The following is a 17,045-nucleotide window of genomic DNA, read 5'->3' as shown; positions in this document are numbered from 1 at the left end:
CAGAAGTTAATATTTTCATGTGTATTTTCTTGTTTTAAAGTATACTGTCTCTCCCCCAGAATGTTACTCCAGAGATACGTTTCTCAAAACCTTATTCTAGGTATCATTTATTCTTTAAGCATATTTTAAACTCTGTACGTTTTTTTATTAACGTGGAGCGTGACGAATAGGCGTAAGGGCTTCTCCTTTCGCGAATCCCGTATTTACGCCTTTAAAGTGTATTACATGAGATATAGTTCGTGCATTAGAAGGTGGCTGTCTCTTTGTAATGCGTTTGCATGTCAAGGGTCGAATACCCGTTAAATAACTCGCGAATTTAAATTATTCACACGGCCATCGGCTAAGAGTGTAACTACTGCTAAATGAAGATTCTTAAGCAAGGCTGCAGTTTCGATTATTTCTGAATCTCTCCAGTTGCCTCCTAACAACGAATTCGCCAAGGAGAAATAACAGGAGTCGCACAGGCCCGCAAACACTTTTTAACTCTCGAAGGAGCGGCAACAGACAGTAAATCCCCATTACATTCCATGTTTATTTATTCACACTATCTTCCTGCTACCAGAGATATCCAAATGAACTTACTTCTCGTTTAACGACCATGATGCAACGCTACCGGTGGCGCTACGAACGGTATGTTTTTCGTGTTCACTATATGAAGAATCTTACTCTTCCAGCTAAGTCCGCAAAGAGATGCTGTAAACGCGCCTGCAGTTCAGAGTGTCCCATCCGGGAACAGAGAGAGAGCAAACCATTATATCTAGAAGAAAGACTATAAGTCTATTTTGGGACTTTCCCATCAATTTTCCTATTTTAGTCGAAAAAGTAAGTCCGTTGAAGTTGAAGTGATGAATAGTAATCTACTACTTTTCTCTCTGGAATGCAACCTCTCCCCCTCCCCGACAGGGATCGCTTTCCTAACTTTCGCTGGCATTTGATATTAACCATGTGCGTTTCAGTCATCTGTGAGTCACAGTGTCAACTGAAGTGATTGAATTTTTCATTTAAAAATCAATATTTGTATTGGTCGTGACACTTCTTTTACAGAAAATCAACACAGAAGGCACAGGGAATAGACAATCACATTTGTAACACCAAAATGGCCTTGGAATACGTAATGAAGCGGATCAAGAGAGCTTTCACTAGCGTCTCTGTGATCACATACGTACTAGTGGTAATTTTTGGTACAGGCTCGTGGATAGCGGTGAACGGACTTTGGGTCGAGTTACCCATCATTGTCCAAGAAATTCCTGAAAGCTGGTCTCTCCCATCCTACCTGACTGTTATAATCCAAATGGCAAACATAGCTCCGTTAGCTTTTACCCTTGGAAACAAGTTCTTCCCTCGTGTGGTCCACGAGATTCCCGTCATTTATGTCAGCTTGGGAATTGGCGCGGCGTCCTGTGTTTTGTTGGCATTTTTTTGGAAGGAAACGTCCTACATCGCCGGAGCTGAACGAAGCACTACACTCTTAGCATTGTGTTTCTTTCTTTCCATGGTTGATTGTACCTCGTCTGTTACGTTCCTACCATATATGGCAATCTTTCGAGAGGTTTACATGAGCCCATATTTCGGAGGTGAAGGACTGAGTGGTCTTTTGCCGAGCCTAGTGGCATTAGGACAGGGCGTGGGAGGAGGCACCCATACCTCTTGTCCCACTGAGAGCCCTACACAGGCTCCTCTGAATGCCACTAATGGAACTTCAGCCAACAATACCGACCCTGGTGGCAGGGGACCTGGTCCAAACTTCCCTGCAGAGGGGTTTTTCTGGTTCCTGGCTGGGATGATGTTAGCTTCTGGGTTGGCCTTTCTAGGGTTGAATTACCTTCCTTTAGCAAAACGGCAGCAAGTGAAGAAGAACTATGATGAAAATGGCCAAGAGGCTCAGAGTAATGACCAAACCATTGAACTTGTTGCAGACGATGAGCAAAAGGACAGCAGGCAAAATTCCCATGACAATGAAGATCATACAGTGGAAAGTTTGTCAACAAGTGGCACTGTGTTCCTCTTGGTGATTTTAGCATTAGTCAGTGGCCTGAGTAATGGTGTGATACCTGCCATCCAGTCATATGCCTGTATTCCTTACAGCTACTACATCTATCATTTGACCCTCACCCTGTCCAACATTGCCAATCCAGTCACCTGTTTTGTGTTTCCATTTATCCGCACTACCTCAACAGTGATCATAGCAGTGCTGAGTTGTATCTATTTTGGAATGTGTACATACATTCTCATCGTGGCATCACAGAGTCCAAATGTGCTACTACGCTGTGGAGATTCTGGGGCTGCCTTGATAGTGAGTACATAATACATTGTTTCAGTGTTAAGTTAGATTTATTCACTACAATCAAACCTGCATTAAGCAGCACCATACTAAGTGGTCACCATGTATTATGCAGTCAGTTTTCAAAGTTGCAAAATTTTTTCCCCATAAACACTGTAACTTTTACTTTTATTAAGCAGTCACCTATATGGAATGGTCATGGTCACCCTTTCTGAGCCCCAACAGCCTGTTTGTATTTTCCTCCAACTGTTTTCAACAGTCACTTAAAACTGAATCTCTCAAATAAAACTTAGAATAATCTTTCAAGTAAAATTTGAGCCATGTTTATCTCCCAGAGTAATGTATATTTGTTCATTAAGTGGTCAATTATGGCATAAAACTGTGGTTTAATTATTTTTTCTATGGTAGCAATCTTAGTGTGAAATTTGTGTTTCTGGGGCACATGTGGCATTTTAAAATCCATTCTGTTTTCAAATTATTTTTGATCGAATATTTGAGAAAAGGGACAGTGAATAAAAGATCCAAACCAACTTTTGGCTTTTAAATCATGTTCCTGAACTGGCAAATATTCAGGCACAAAATGTCTGTATGTGTCTTGGTTGCCTAGTGACCTCTGAGTGCCTGGCTTTAATGTCTTTTCTTTTTATTAGTAATACCAATATCTCCTACTTAAATACTTTACACAATGGCAATTGGAGTTAAAATCTTATACACTATGATAAACTGTGCATCACACATTTAAATTTGATAATGTAAAAGACTGAGCCTCAATTGTTTCTTACTATAGGGGAAATAGTATTTAATTAACACATTTAAAGGTTATTATATCAAGGCTTACACTGGTTTATTCATTTTATTTACACATTTTGTTCTTTTTCTTTGGAAGGTTTTCATCAGCGTTAGTGCTGTTGCTGTGGTAACATATGTCAAGGTTGCTATTGGAGGAATCATGCGTGAGAAAGGTCGTAAGCACCTCTTGTGGTATGGTGTTAGTGTTCAAGCTGGGTCTTGTGCTGGTGCTCTGGCAATCTTCGCTCCCGTAAATGTTTTCCATTTCTTTAAGCAAGCATGAGATGTACTGAACGAAAATAGATGCATGTTTTCTCCAAGAAATTAATATATTGGACATTAAAAGTAAAAGATTTCTTTTCACCTAAAGCAATCTTATGACAATTCTTCAAATTGTTCCTTGTGTTTCTGTACACTTCATCGATTTTTAGAGTTTAACAGGTTTTGGATGCTTCTTTTTGTGTTGTTGTTGTTGTTTTCTTTTCAATGCATTACAGCTATTCGCAGGCCTCAATGCCATAAAAATTTTGGTTGTGATGGGATACACAGAAAAAAATTTAAAGTTTTGTGGTCTAAATTGCTCAGTACTCAGGTAACAAGTTGTAACATATTAATTTTTGAGTGTTAAAATGTCCAAAGAGACGATGCCATAAAATTTTGTGTAACTTTGCTTAAAATTTTATTTCCTTTATTTTGTTTCTTGCTTCTTTTTTAAACAACTGAATGTTAATTCCAGTGACCAGTTTATGATTTTAGGTAGCCTGATGGTGACTGGAGCTTTGAGCCACAATTAATGTAGAGAAAACTAAGATAAATTTAAGTTATTAGGTTAAAACAAGAATCCACCTAATTCTTGTCATTAATAAACCAATTTCAAAATTGTATTCCTGTTATGTAGATGTTAAATTCTAACCTAATTATATTTATAAGAAAGTTGTAAGTTTTAAGGAGCTCTTTCACTGCTTATGGGGAAAGATAAGTTGTTTGTCAGGTGAATTGTTGCATTCTTATTGTTGTGATCCTACTAAGGGTGAGAAAAATTGAAGAGCAATTTAAACATTCCCAGTTTGGATGGATGTAGTCATATTTATGGCTGTTGTCAACGAGAATTCATAATTGTTTTATCATCCCCAAACCACCTTCAGAGATTTACAGTTATTGTACTTGGTATTTTTTCGAAAACCACAATTTCAAAGTTTTGCAGTAAGTGTACAGCCTGGCATCCTGTCACCCACCTTTCCTTGACTAAAACATTGCTATATCCATGATGTTTTCTTGGGGAAAGCCCCTTTACTTGCAATGTGCCTTTGTCCACCCAAGAGTATATGATTGCTAGAGAAGCATGTTAAACAAGCTATGGATTGGCATTGTGTCAAATGTGTGGGGGGGGGGGGCATATTACTTGTCCCCCTAAGCAACTGGATCCTGGACAAGCTCTGGTAGAGTGGGGCAGTTTGCTGCTAATCTGACCTTACCTTACCTCTCTGTATACATGACAGGGAGTTTCTAGGATTCCTCCCTGTATATGAGTGAACTAACTGTTTCTGAGAGGGTTCACTGGGAAAAATATTAGGTAGGGTTGTGTCCAAAAAGCCTGAGAATCCTGTTTAGAGCAAAATCAATTCATTTTGCTAACTTGTTCAAAACAAACAATTGTTACAGATTCTGTCCTGTTAATTCCCCCAACACCCCCCCCCCCCCCAAGGCATGTCCAGCATAGTCTAATAGAATATTTTGAATTGGAATTGAACAACCAATAATAAACATATAAGTCGTGCATTACCGACGTTCTTACCATAGTACATGACGCCTTTGGCACCCAAGGACATCCTGCTCAAGAAAGTCACAATAGTAAATATGTCTTCCATGCTTAGGACTCGAGACCTTGCAGGCCCATACTACATTTGGCGGCATTTAGGGAGCACCTCACCTCCTGTATTTGTCATGCCTATCAATCACTAATGAAGAAATTATTGGCATGACAGAAGTTATTTTATCACCAGAATTTCTTGGAAACAATTCTGGTAACTTTGACTATGGTACTCTATATAGGGAAATGTCTCTTTACCCAAACCTTCAAGAAAAGTCTCGTATTAATCCGGTTTGTATGCTTCTCAGAGAATCAACTCGTTATTCAAAAACACGATTTCCAGGGTCCTCCTAGCATGGTAATATATAAGACTTGGATTCATTTTTTAGCTTTGAATTTTAATAGAAACAAGATCAGTTCTACAGCTAATGCAGGCACACTTATAATTGAAACAATGTATTCACAGCAAAGAATACTATTTCAGATAAAGGTATTATTAACTTCTCTGGGGACTTGAAAGAGAGAAGTCTGGATACCCGTGCTCACGTCATCCAATACAGCACGAGTCAGAAAATATTTCCAAATCCAAGAGCTCTTCACTTGTTCGTTGCTGGATTAAGATGGTGGCTTGGCGAGCGTTTGTACGTAGACATTATCGCTCAAAAGAATGTAGTCTCCCAGGTTACAAATGAATTGTATTGCACTGAGTCTTCCTAAAACCTTTTTTATCTACTTTGAATTTGTTGATTGGCCGACACGTGGTAGTTAGATTCATTTCTTTCAGTAATATATGAGTGAATAATTGCTTATAATCACACATTATTATTTGCTTTGAAATCCAAGCTGTCTTACCAATTTTAGAGGATCTCAGAATACTCCGGCTGCACTTAAAGCAAAAAAGCTATCCTATTAAAGAGTCTACTTAAGCTGAGTAGTCCAATAATCTAAAAAGTCTAAAAAAAATTGAAAAGTCTGTAAGACTTTACAATAGCTTCCCTTGAAATAAAACTCGCCAGTTTAAGTTTTTTCTTCTTAGAAGCTTTCACGTAAGATTTTTAACCTATCTATAGAACTTCGATTCACTTAACCAACGGAGAGTCTGAACCGTGAAAGCTATACAGTGTTTTTACGGGAATACTTTCACTCTTGTTTAAAGTAATGGTAGATGTTTACGGGAGCAAACATGGCTAATGCTCCCACACATGAACCAATCTGTTCACTTACGCCATACCACAACAAATGCCTGCGTCCTTTCTCTCGCATTATTCCTCCAATAGCAACTTTGATGTAAGTTACCACAGAAACTGCACTGACACTGATGAAGACCTTAAAAAAAAAGGAGATACATATTCATAGATACATATTTCCATGTTGAGTAAGTGACGAGACGCCATGTTGAAAACTATGACTGAAATAGTTAAACACGAACAACCCTGATCATCGTCGGCCATACTTGTTTATGTTCTTGCAGGGTAATAAATTAGTTCTCGGTCCTTTTCGGAATAAAAATATGCCAGGCATTGAATGCAAATTTAGTAGTCTTAGCGCGAAAATTAAATTAAAGCAAATCAAAATTCTGACATCATGTCATCGCTCTGCCTCGAAAAATCCCAAAGATTTACTTGCAGGTCTTCTTTCCTTTTTCTTTTCATCAAATAGAAGATCTGCGGTGCTCAAATTGTACAAGTCATGGTACGAAACACTCTTCTTTGCAGATCGAGCCGTAATCGCCGGCATGTTGACTCAATTCTATTCTATTGTTCCGGAGTGTAATACGATATACCGCTGATAATTGGTAGCGGGCTCGAAATGTCCTTTATTTCTGGCGATGTTTCTCTCCCTGGGGCTCCTCGAGGAAAACTCACGCAACGATGATTGCAAAGGCAAATAACGATCGATAGCAAGGCAAATAAAAGAAGCTTGCCGCAAAACTGGTCTTGTTAAATGTCATTCACTGCCTTTCAACATGTCAAATGGTAGGCCATTTAGCGAAAGCTTAACATTAAACTCGTTCGTCATACGGTTCGCAAAGCTTAGCGAAAGTTCGAAACTCTGAGAAAGAATCGCTAAGAATCCTAGGCCCTCAGGCAATTATGCATACGACAACACCTACATGGTCCAAAGACGTTCCCAGGAGCCTACAAGCATTTCTCAAAAATTTTCGGGATCTTCAGTCAGTTTCCCCCGGTGTTAGGTAATCAGGCAGTAGCTAACCAGCTTGGTGCGATGATTATTTCATTGCATTTGCTCATATAAAAGTTAAGCCGAAAAGGTAATGGTTATTACTTCATCGGAGGATATACTTACACTCAAAAAAACAGCGCCAGAATTTTCGTTACAGCGCAACAGCACATTTGGACTTTGTGATGCAACGATGAGAATGTAGGTTACACATTCCAAAGTAGACACAACTCCAGCTAATGCTATGATCAGTGTTTGAAGTAGAGTCGGATGAATGGAAACACAAAACAGGTGACTGGATTGGCAATGTTGGACAGGGTGAGATTCAAATGATAGATGATAGTAGCTGTAAGGAAATACAGGCATATGACTGAATAGCTGGTATCACACCATTACTCAGGCCACTGACAACAGCTAAGATAGCCATAAGGCCCAATATGGAAATCTTTCGTGGTCGTCTTGTCAGGATCAATGGAACCTTGATTAGATAGTGGATGTTGAGCCTGGGTGAGCTGCACTGCTCATAAGAGACAAGCTCTAAGGTGGAACGCTGGCCCTCCGTCGGGAGAAACTTCGTAAATCGTCTTCACTTGCTGTCGTTTCGCCACAGAGAGATAATTCCATCCCAAAAAGGCCAACCCAGATGCCAACATCATCCCAGCCAGGAACCAGAAAAATCCTTCAGCGGGAATTTTGGGCCGGGTCCCCAGCTGCTAGAGTCAGTGATGTTGGAGGTTCCATTTGTGGTGTTCACGGGAGCCTGTGTGGGCTCTCACTGGGGCAAGGGGTATGAGACCCCCGCCCACACCCTGCCCAATGCCACCAGACTGGGGTATCAGACCACTTAAACCTTCCCCTAGGAAATATGGGCTCATGTAGACTTCTCGAAAGATTGCCATGTATGGTAGGAACGTCACAGACGATTGTACACTCAACTACAGAAAGGAAGAAACAGAGGACTAACAACGCTGTGCTTCTTTCAGCTCCGTCGATGAAGGACGTTTCTTTCCAAAAAAAAACCAACAGAACACAGGAAACCGTGCCAATAAACAGGCTGATGTATATGACGGGAATCTCGTGGACCATGCGAGGAATAAAACTTGTTCCCAAGTGTAAAAGCTAACGGAGCTATGTTTGCCAGTTGGATTATCACTGTCAGGTAGGATGGAAGAGACCAGCTTTCAGGAATTTCTTGGACAATGATAGGTAATTCGACCCAGAGCCCCGTTGATGGCAATCCATGAAGCTGTGCCAAAATGACAACCAATACGTATGTTATAATGGAGATATCAAGAAATGCTTCCTTGATGTGATTCTTGTAGCTTTCCAAGACTGGCATTTTGACAGAATGTTATGCAATCGCTCTCAGATTCCTGTTACTTTGCAGTTTTAAAGTATTCTCAAATAGCACAAACTTATGAAAAGTTGAATAAATCTTGGGTCGGGTTAAGTTGTAGTCGTATATTTAACTGCTGGTAGCCTGTTTACCCTCTTTTAAAGCGAATTGATTTGATGATGGCGTGAGCGTCTGTATTATGTTCCCCGTTACGCACTGATTGAATGCAGTGGGTGGCGTGGTTTATTTATGTAATAACATTCTGTTTTGAAAGGGGGAGGGTGGGGGGCGGTGGACACCTATCAAACTTGGCGCTATCGTGGTCTGACAAAAAGCCACCCCTCTTGTGTTTAAATTCACATCTATCCCTCCTTAATTATACTTCACTTAATATTAGCTCTCGATATTTATACCTGATTGAGATTAATTCTTTTCCTCACCTTCCCCACCCTTTATAAGCGGACGTTTATTTGAATAAGAGGACTATGAACTCTTGCAAGAACTTAAACGTATGAGACTTTGGACCCTTTGATCTCGTTTCCCAGACACCAAATCAATCTAAAACGAGTGAAATCTGTCTCCAGTTAGCAGTTACTGATTAAGTATTTTAAAATCAACGATAACTTTTGATCTTGGCCAGAGCTTGACGAATTCAAGTGCTGTAATATTAGCAAACTCGTAAATTATTGTTTGCCAAAGAATACTTTGAGAAGATTGTGTTGTGTTTTCAATCCACTTATTCATTTGTCTTCTATTGTTCATCAGAAATTCGTCAAAGAGGCACGGTGTTTACAGTAAAAGAGTAAACTCGACGGATAAAATTCGTGTTTAACACCGTTCGTACTAAAAATAGACAAGCTGTTACTATTTAATTTTGAACACTTAAACAAAAATCAAACGGCGTGTTATCTTTAGCCAAGTTATTTTACTTGCAAATAGTCTGCGGTAAACAGCTTGTATTGTTTTGGTATGTTATGTAAACAAATGAGGCACTAGCCTTCAGAGATGTTTTCGAGTAACCACAGTATTCTAAACAAGCTAAAATCCTTCATCAAGGTCTAAACTCGCTCTGAAATACAGGTAAAACGAAAAAGTTTCCATTTTGTTGTGTTATAACTTAAAATTTCAGAAACATTGTGTATATTATGCGAATATAATAACGTTCATCAAAAGAGCTGCTATCAAAATGCTAGTACTTTACTCGTACTTAAATTCGCCGGTACTTGGTTTCACTTTCTTTGCGATTATAAAAAAAATCCCGAAATTAAAGCTCCGCGAACATAATGAAAATCCTCGCTAAAATGGAGCAAAACAGAGTGTCACTGTGGGAATGGGGTAAGTGTTGTTCATAAATTGACCATACCACCCGCTGTAGAGAGAAAATTAACCATAGACCCAAGCCTCTTCGGCGGCCGTATCCAGTCTTGACAGCGAAAACATAGGCAATTAATTGACTTATTGGGAGGCTGGGACAGGGTTTTCAGGCAATACAGTACGTGTATTTCTGCATCCAATGCTCCCGTTTACATCAGAATTCCAAAGAATTCTAATGTAAGCAGCTCGATTTCAGGGTCCCGGGGCAAGCAAAAAAACTTGACCGGTCCCCCGTTTACGTTACGCGTTCAGAAGGTAATTTGTACTGAAGGCTGAGCAGCAAAAATACTTGACCATGGTGGTCCTCGCTTTTCAACGCTACTTTGCTTACGTGGCCGCCATGTGTGTGCTCCTGTACCTACAAAATACCCGCAAGCCAAAACGTCTAACCAGATATATAAAGCACTGGGCAGATTTTTTTGTTTGCTTTGCAAAAAATTCTGTCAACGCGTATTGTAGACGTGTGCGACCGGCGTGTTTCACCTGCACAAAATTTTGTCCTACTCTACTTAAGTTCAAAGAAGCCGCAACAAAAAATCGGCGAGCCCTCGGAGCTCGCCAATTTTTTGTCAGGCGATGATATCGCACGTTTGTGTTTAGTGTCACAAAATTCATTCACACCTTCCATACTCCATTAACGCGCGTACATGTATCATGTTCATTTCAAAAGCGCGCCAAACTGAAGAGTTCTTGCATCAAGATCATCTAGCGTGAACAGAGAAAATCTCGCTCGCTTTCCTTGCTAAAGTTTTGATTATACTGAAGGATTTTTTAATACAAAGGATCTAATACGTTTTTAATTAATATCACTTTTGACTGTAATTTTTGACAATCGAGGAGTATCGCAGTGATTTAACACAATGTTGCTAGACATTCTGAAAATAATCTTTGAGAACTGTGAACATGAACTTTTAGCTATAGCTATACAATTATTATTAAAAGTTTCAAGGTCGAGAGATTTTAAACAGATCTTCGTAATAATGTAATTAAAACGCATTCTTTTAGATACCATATGAAATGGAACTCAAGTAGGCCTCAAGGATCTCTCTGATGTTGTCCCCATCTAAAGGAATTTCATCGTTATCTCTTTGATCATGATCATTGTTTTCATCCTCTTCCTCCCACTCATCTCCAAATAATATACAACAGCTATGTACAACTGCACACACCAAAATGATGATCGAAATTAGCTAAGCTCTGCACTCTTCCATACACATAAGGATTCTCCATCTACTTTTCAAAATTCCGAATGCACACTCGCTCTGGTGCTAGCTCCTGGTTAAACCGAATCTCATCCGGATCTCTGGTACCTTCAGGAAGGGGTTTCTGAAGCCACGGAGAAAGAGGATAGGCGCTATCGCTCACTAAATAAGGTTGTATTTCGCTTCCATCGACTCTAGTAGTTGGTCCTGCATCAAGAATGTCTCCATGCTCTGCTTTCTCGTAAATTATGCTATTTCTAAGAGCTCAAGCATCATACATGCTCCCGGAAACCCAGCTGCAACATCCATGAAAGCCCTTTTTCCGTTGACAACTGCACGACAACATCATGTTGGTAACGACTAAAATAATCGACTGCACTATCCTTGGTACTTTGATTTTGATGTGGGTGCCGTCAATTGCACCAGCTATATTCGGAAGGTTGGAAAGGGGCGTGAACGTTGCTATAGATGCTGCTGTTGTTTCTGCCACTGTGGTGGGAAACTTAATGTAGTCGTTCCTTAGTTCACACAGCCCATCCACGACTTCCATGAATGCTTCAATTTCTTTTGTTTTTCCAACATTCATAGCAACACCGGCGCTTTCAAATGATTCTCCGTGCGATAGGCGATAAATTCCATTGTAAGAACTTTCTAGTTTGATACAGTTTCTTTTTTGCATCTTCCCTTTGAAGAAAAGGACGTAAGATTACTAAGAGGCGATCGAATGTATTTCGTTCATTTCAATTGACGATAAAAAAAATGCTCTCTGATATAATTCTGCAGTTGAAATTAATTTTGAACCAAGATTCAGCTGGTCGGGGAAGCACCCAGTATGGACGAAATCGACGGCGACGTCATAATGCATTTCTATGATTCATCTGTAGCATTAAAAACACCTTCATTGTAAGAAGGTGAATTTTCCAGTAGCAAAGCAACGTTAGAATTAGCAGTTGTCCTTGAGCGATATTCAATTGCAACGCAAGGAAAACTGCAAACCATCAGAAACATGTTTCTTGGAAGAACCATCTCTGTGTATTTTTTTAATTTCTTTCTGCGCAAGATGCCCGATGTTATGACCTCGGATCTTTAATTTAACGCGTGTCGCTGAAATGAATATTTAAAGAGAGCAAGCAATTTGATTGACGTTTTCAGCATAAAGTGCACAAAATTGTTAAAGCAAAATTCTTTCCGAAATTCGGCCGAGCTTACCACTTTTTGTCGCCTAGCTAGTTCGACCGGCCCTTTAGTTCCTTCTCGACCGCGTAAGCCTTGTCACTAGATGTCCCACAATGCACTAAAACGCTCCCGGTGCTGTAACTCTTCGCCACGTCTGTTTTGTTTGAAATTTGCTATATCAGGACTTTTGCGATAATTTTTGGACGATTTTCAATCCGCTTTTAGCGATTAACTTGCCATAGGCTAAAATTCAAGGATATTTTATTACGTGAAAGAATGGCAGAGAATGAACTTGGAACGTGGTTTCGAGGTATACCTATTGTGACAAGATGGTGGTTCTCTCTGTCCATCGTATTTCCCCTTCTTGGAAGGTTAGGACTCATAAATGGCTTTCACATGATGCTGGACTATGCAAGCGTAGTACACCGTTTCCAGGTAAGTCAGTGTGTTATATGAAAGCAGTCATACGAACGTTAGACAATGGTATTTAAGAGAAATTAAAAAATATTAGTTGCGAAGATTTATTTAGCATACAGGTGTAGATACAGTACTCAGTTGTAATGACATTTAAAGGGGCGACATGAAAAATCGAAGAAAATCTAATTAACTGCTCCGTAAATTTCTCAATTAATTCGTATTGTATGAAGAATGAACCATTCGCACTCAACCTATTTTTTGATGGTTGTTGTCATAGTAATCAATTTTTGGCAACTTAGTTTTTTCTCTTTCTATATATGATCAATAGTTATTAGCCGGAAGTTGAAGACAAAAGCGTTTAGAATAAGACATAAATGGCGGATGGGCTTAATTTTTCTGCAAAGTGTAGCTTCACTTGGCTAGGAAGTCTACTTATCACTGTGACGATCAGTTGATTTTGATACAGCTACAAGATTCAGCATACTCCAGAGATAGTGTTGGGAAATTATGTTACTTTAATTTGTTAGTGCAATTTGCCTGGTTTTCCCATGGATATCTATTGGAGGGAAACATTTTTTTTAATCCCTACCATGTGTTGCAGCTGGTGTGAGTTCATGTAATATTTAGTGGGTTTAAATGGTACAATTTGTCAAAGATTGAATAGAGTCTACTTGTTGACTGCCCTTGCAACATATGTCATATGAAGGGTACACTAGCACTGTTGTAAGACCATTAGTAACACACCTGGCTGTGCTTCCTTTGCCTTTTTTTGTTGATTACATATTTTGACGTCATATGTGATTTATTACTGAACAGAGGGACAGCAACATGTAATCTACTTTTTGAATGGAGCATTTCAAAGGGAGACACTAATTCTTACAGATCCCTTCTAATTTTCATTCCAGATATGGAGATTGGTCACATCATTTGTATACTACCCTATTTCACCTCAGACTGGATTTCATTATTTGATTAATATATACTTCCTGTATTCATACTCTACAAGACTTGAAACAGGTGAATTATTTTTTTTCACTCTATCAAGTAAATAATGAAAAAGCTGGTTTATGCAGAATCTTGAATTCCTAAAAAATTTAATTGAACTTTGTTGACTCACATTCAGTTTTGGTTGAAATGTGAGAAATATAATTCATAAGTCTTAAGATTATGGAAAGTCTTAAACAAGTGTGAAATAGCCAGGTAAAATCTGCTTAAGGTAGGGAAATTAACTTAAACTACTTGGCCAAAGAAATAACAGGGGGGACCAGAGAGTGTTTGATTTACAGTGGAGACTGTGGATAACTGCTAGTTTACTTAGGGTATTTGGTTTAACCTAGAATATCTAGTATGAAAATTTAAAATAATCTGCAATATTAGTTTAGATTATTGCTTAAAATATATATGTTCTAACCCATTTTTCTTTCTTATCACTTTTCCTTTATCAAATAATCATGATTTATTACATTGATCAAGAATGAGAAAGTATGGGAATGTGAATAAATAACACTCTCAACTGAGCTCCCTTGTTCAGAACCCTTACGCTTCCTCTGCCTTGTGTCAAACTGTCACTGATGTAGGAGAGTTTGCATTTGTTACAGAATATTCTGTAATAAATCTTAGTCCTGCATATAGATTTTCATTTTAGGAAATGCATACTGTGTATGATGCTAATGATATCTGAGCGACAATGATATTAAGCACATAAAAACTAGTCAAATTTTGTCTCCTTATGAATTTTAACTACCTAAACCTCCTTTTCTAAGAAGCCTATACATCAAAGCCCAGAAGCTTTTTAACCCCCTCATCCCTTCTGCAGACACATTTGAGCATTAACCATATTGTGGTGTATCTTGCATCAATGATAAACTTGTACAGAACTGTGTTTTAACTTCTCATGATCTTACTGCCTCACATTGAAGTTGTAGATCAGTGCTTGATGTGAATCTAATGTTATTACTTCTTAAGCATTTTTTCTTTTTCCTTGCAGGCCTGTTTGATGGTCGGCCAGCTGATTACTTGTTTATGATGCTCTTCAATGGGATCATTTTAATTGTATCTTTGTTAAGAAATGACATGGAAGAAAAACAACAAAGAAGAAAATACAAATTCCTAAGAATTTAATATAGAAAATTAAGTTAAAACAAAGGTTTATTTGTGATGTAATCAGTACTTTGACCTTAGCTAGAGTTCTTCCTATTCTCTCTTGCATGGTTGATATTTAGAAATTGGGTATAAAAAGCTATTTTGTGTTAATATTGTAATGTTTGTTTACTGGGTTGAAGTGTTCCTTGACTTGTCTTCATAACTAACAAAAGATCATAGGATTTCTTATGCCTTTGAGGGTAAGTTATACACTTGTTTAACCTGAAAACAGTTTAAACTAAAAGATGTATCCATGGTTACAATCATTGAATACCCTGTAAGGAACATCAATATTAAGTCCTGTTCAAATGTTTGCAATATTTTTAAACTTTTCCTCAATCCTTATAAATCAAAAAAAAAATATTCATAGTGTGAAAAACCTCTATGAACAACACACAATACTCATTTATTATGATCATTTGTAGTGTTCTTCAGCGGTTTGTAACATTTAGATAAACAGGGTTTTCATTGAGAAATGTTTTGGTTGGAGGATAGTGGATAGGAGCAAATTTTTTGCACATCTAAAATAACCTGCTTATTGGGCAGTTTTGTGACCACTCTTTTTCACAGCTCCACTACTTTATACTTCAAAGCACACACACAACCTACAGGTTACACCTTTTTTAAAAACACATGATTTCATTGAAATGTAGAAAGTGATTTGTGGGTAGAAGCACAAGTATTCTTCTTTTTCCAATGCCTGTATTTGTCATATTGTATTGTTTGTTGTCCCAAAGCATAATGTCTGTTTTTGCTTTTTAGCTTCTCATGGACCCACTTGTTTTAAGTGTCCTTTATGTATGGTGTCAAGTGAATAAAGATATGATTGTACAGTTCTGGTTTGGCATGCAGTTTAAGGTATAGATTTTTATTTTCTTTTGTAACAGAATCCTTCAGACTTATTACCCATCTTTAATTTTGACAAAGAATGAAAAAGATAATCATAATGGTGGTTTAAAGTTATGATCTCCAAGGCATTTATTTCTCTTTTTTTTTCTCAAATTGTTAAAAAATAGACCTCAAATATACTAGTACATGAAAAACTTGCCATTTAGGTTTTCAAACAGTAACCCTGAAACTTCTCCAACATACCCTGATCGTGTATGTTTTTCCTTTTTCAACAAATTTCAAATGTTCAAAAAGATTTGGAAAGAGCCAGACACCCTCAGCATAAAGTTAACTTGTATGGGGCACTGTTGAATTTAATTTATTTTGTTTCAGGCAATGTACCTTCCATGGGTGTTAGCTGTGTTTAACATGGTCATTCAGGGAGGGTATGTATCAGAACTCACTCTGCCTTTGTGCAAACTTCATTTCAAATCCTAAACAAGTTTTATCTATTTTGATTGCAGTGGTATTATGGAGCTAATTGGTATCTTTGTGGGACACCTTTACTTCTTCCTCATGTTCAAATACCCACAAGACTTTGGAGGACAGCGATTTCTCTCTACACCATCCATACTGTATGTAGTCTGGTTGATTTTACATTGTACATTTTCAATTGTACATTTTCAATTGTACATTTTCCATTGTACATTTTCCATTGTACATTTTCCATTGCTTTGTTGGCTTATTTTTTTTACCTTGAATGATCACATGGAGGCTCTTTTACTTGATAGATACTTTTATACAAAATACTTCACTTTTTCATCAGATTCTGTAGTTTCCTAAGGTTTGATCTCATATGAGGGGTACTTATGATACTATCACGACTTTTTATTTAATTAACTTGGTTAGATTGAAATATATTGTAGCATAGATGATTTACTATCTCATTGCTCTCGATTCGTATGCTTTCCAGCGATAGTTCCTTTATATAAGTAAGTAATATTCTTGCCAGAGGAGTGAGGTTATTGATTAAACCAGTGCTATGATTCATAGATGTGATTGAATAGAATTTGTTTCAAATAATTTGTTTGTCATTTCTGTTCCTTTTTATAGGTACAAGCTTCTTCCAAACCGCCAGGGAGGTGTAAGTGGATTTGGTGTTCCCCCTGCAAGCCGTAGGCCACGCAACCAAGACAACGGTGGAGGCGGTGGTGGTTGGGGAGGTTGGGGCCAAGGACATCGCCTTGGCAACGAATAAATCTTTAGGCTACTATGTAGATGGCTTTTGATGTTGCAACCTCATTAAGTACATTTTCGAAAGATCAACACCTGAAATTAATTTAAACGTTTGTTTGTGCAGAGCATATGCTTCAATATGTGAGAGCATACCCGAAACATCAAGGAACAGAGAGATTTGCTTCAAGATCCCAGACTTGCTGTGTATATTACACTACGTAAATAAAGTTTTTAGAAGTGTGCTTGCCGTTTTCCCTGATGTAGTTGCAGCTA

General features: G+C 38.2%; 2 protein-coding genes and 2 pseudogenes across 3 annotated transcripts; 2 read left to right on the top strand and 2 right to left on the bottom strand.

Annotated features, from left to right (window-relative positions):
* The first annotated feature begins 696 nt into the window (after positions 1-696).
* On the top strand, positions 697-3,954 carry LOC131783980 (riboflavin transporter 2-like). 2 transcript variants are annotated; one of them, XM_059100763.2, is made up of 3 exons: positions 697-822; positions 1,045-2,293; positions 3,168-3,954. In XM_059100763.2, the coding sequence occupies exons 2-3, from the start codon at positions 1,097-1,099 to the stop codon at positions 3,351-3,353; spliced, it is 1,383 nt and encodes a 460-aa protein (XP_058956746.2). In that variant the 5' UTR covers positions 697-822; positions 1,045-1,096; the 3' UTR covers positions 3,354-3,954. The 2 variants fall into 2 exon arrangements, with proteins under 2 accessions (XP_058956746.2, XP_058956745.2); XM_059100762.2 differs by having other exon boundaries at positions 715-945.
* A 1,366-nt stretch (positions 3,955-5,320) lies between these two features.
* Positions 5,321-8,526, bottom strand: LOC131783969 (riboflavin transporter 2-like; annotated as a pseudogene).
* A 2,246-nt stretch (positions 8,527-10,772) lies between these two features.
* On the bottom strand, positions 10,773-11,827 carry LOC131783968 (uncharacterized; annotated as a pseudogene).
* A 458-nt stretch (positions 11,828-12,285) lies between these two features.
* On the top strand, positions 12,286-17,014 carry LOC131783973 (derlin-1-like). Its single transcript, XM_059100751.2, has 8 exons — positions 12,286-12,584; positions 13,472-13,583; positions 14,554-14,618; positions 14,882-14,908; positions 15,471-15,566; positions 15,930-15,982; positions 16,061-16,171; positions 16,650-17,014. The coding sequence occupies exons 1-8, from the start codon at positions 12,426-12,428 to the stop codon at positions 16,792-16,794; spliced, it is 768 nt and encodes a 255-aa protein (XP_058956734.2). The 5' UTR covers positions 12,286-12,425; the 3' UTR covers positions 16,795-17,014.
* Positions 17,015-17,045: the final 31 nt, after the last annotated feature.

The sequence above is a fragment of the Pocillopora verrucosa genome, chromosome 3 (genome assembly GCF_036669915.1).
Source record: "Pocillopora verrucosa isolate sample1 chromosome 3, ASM3666991v2, whole genome shotgun sequence".
NCBI classification, from domain to species: domain Eukaryota; kingdom Metazoa; phylum Cnidaria; class Anthozoa; order Scleractinia; family Pocilloporidae; genus Pocillopora; species Pocillopora verrucosa.
This window is presented reverse-complemented; position numbering and strand designations above follow the sequence as displayed.

What these genes read in the sequence shown, in the direction of transcription:
- LOC131783973 (XM_059100751.2), top strand. Translation starts at nt 12,426, where the DNA reads ATGGCAGAGAATGAACTTGGAACGTGGTTTCGAGGTATACCTATTGTG. An exon ending in GCGTAGTACACCGTTTCCAG is followed by an intron (nt 12,585 to 13,471) that starts GTAAGTCAGTGT and finishes TTTTCATTCCAG; the next exon opens with ATATGGAGATTGGTCACATC. An exon ending in GATTTCTTATGCCTTTGAGG is followed by an intron (nt 14,909 to 15,470) that starts GTAAGTTATACA and finishes TTTGCTTTTTAG; the next exon opens with CTTCTCATGGACCCACTTGT.
- LOC131783980 (XM_059100762.2), top strand. Translation starts at nt 878, where the DNA reads ATGCAACCTCTCCCCCTCCCCGACAGGGATCGCTTTCCTAACTTTCGC. An exon ending in TGGCATTTGATATTAACCAT is followed by an intron (nt 946 to 1,044) that starts GTGCGTTTCAGT and finishes CTTCTTTTACAG; the next exon opens with AAAATCAACACAGAAGGCAC. An exon ending in ATTCTGGGGCTGCCTTGATA is followed by an intron (nt 2,294 to 3,167) that starts GTGAGTACATAA and finishes TTTCTTTGGAAG; the next exon opens with GTTTTCATCAGCGTTAGTGC.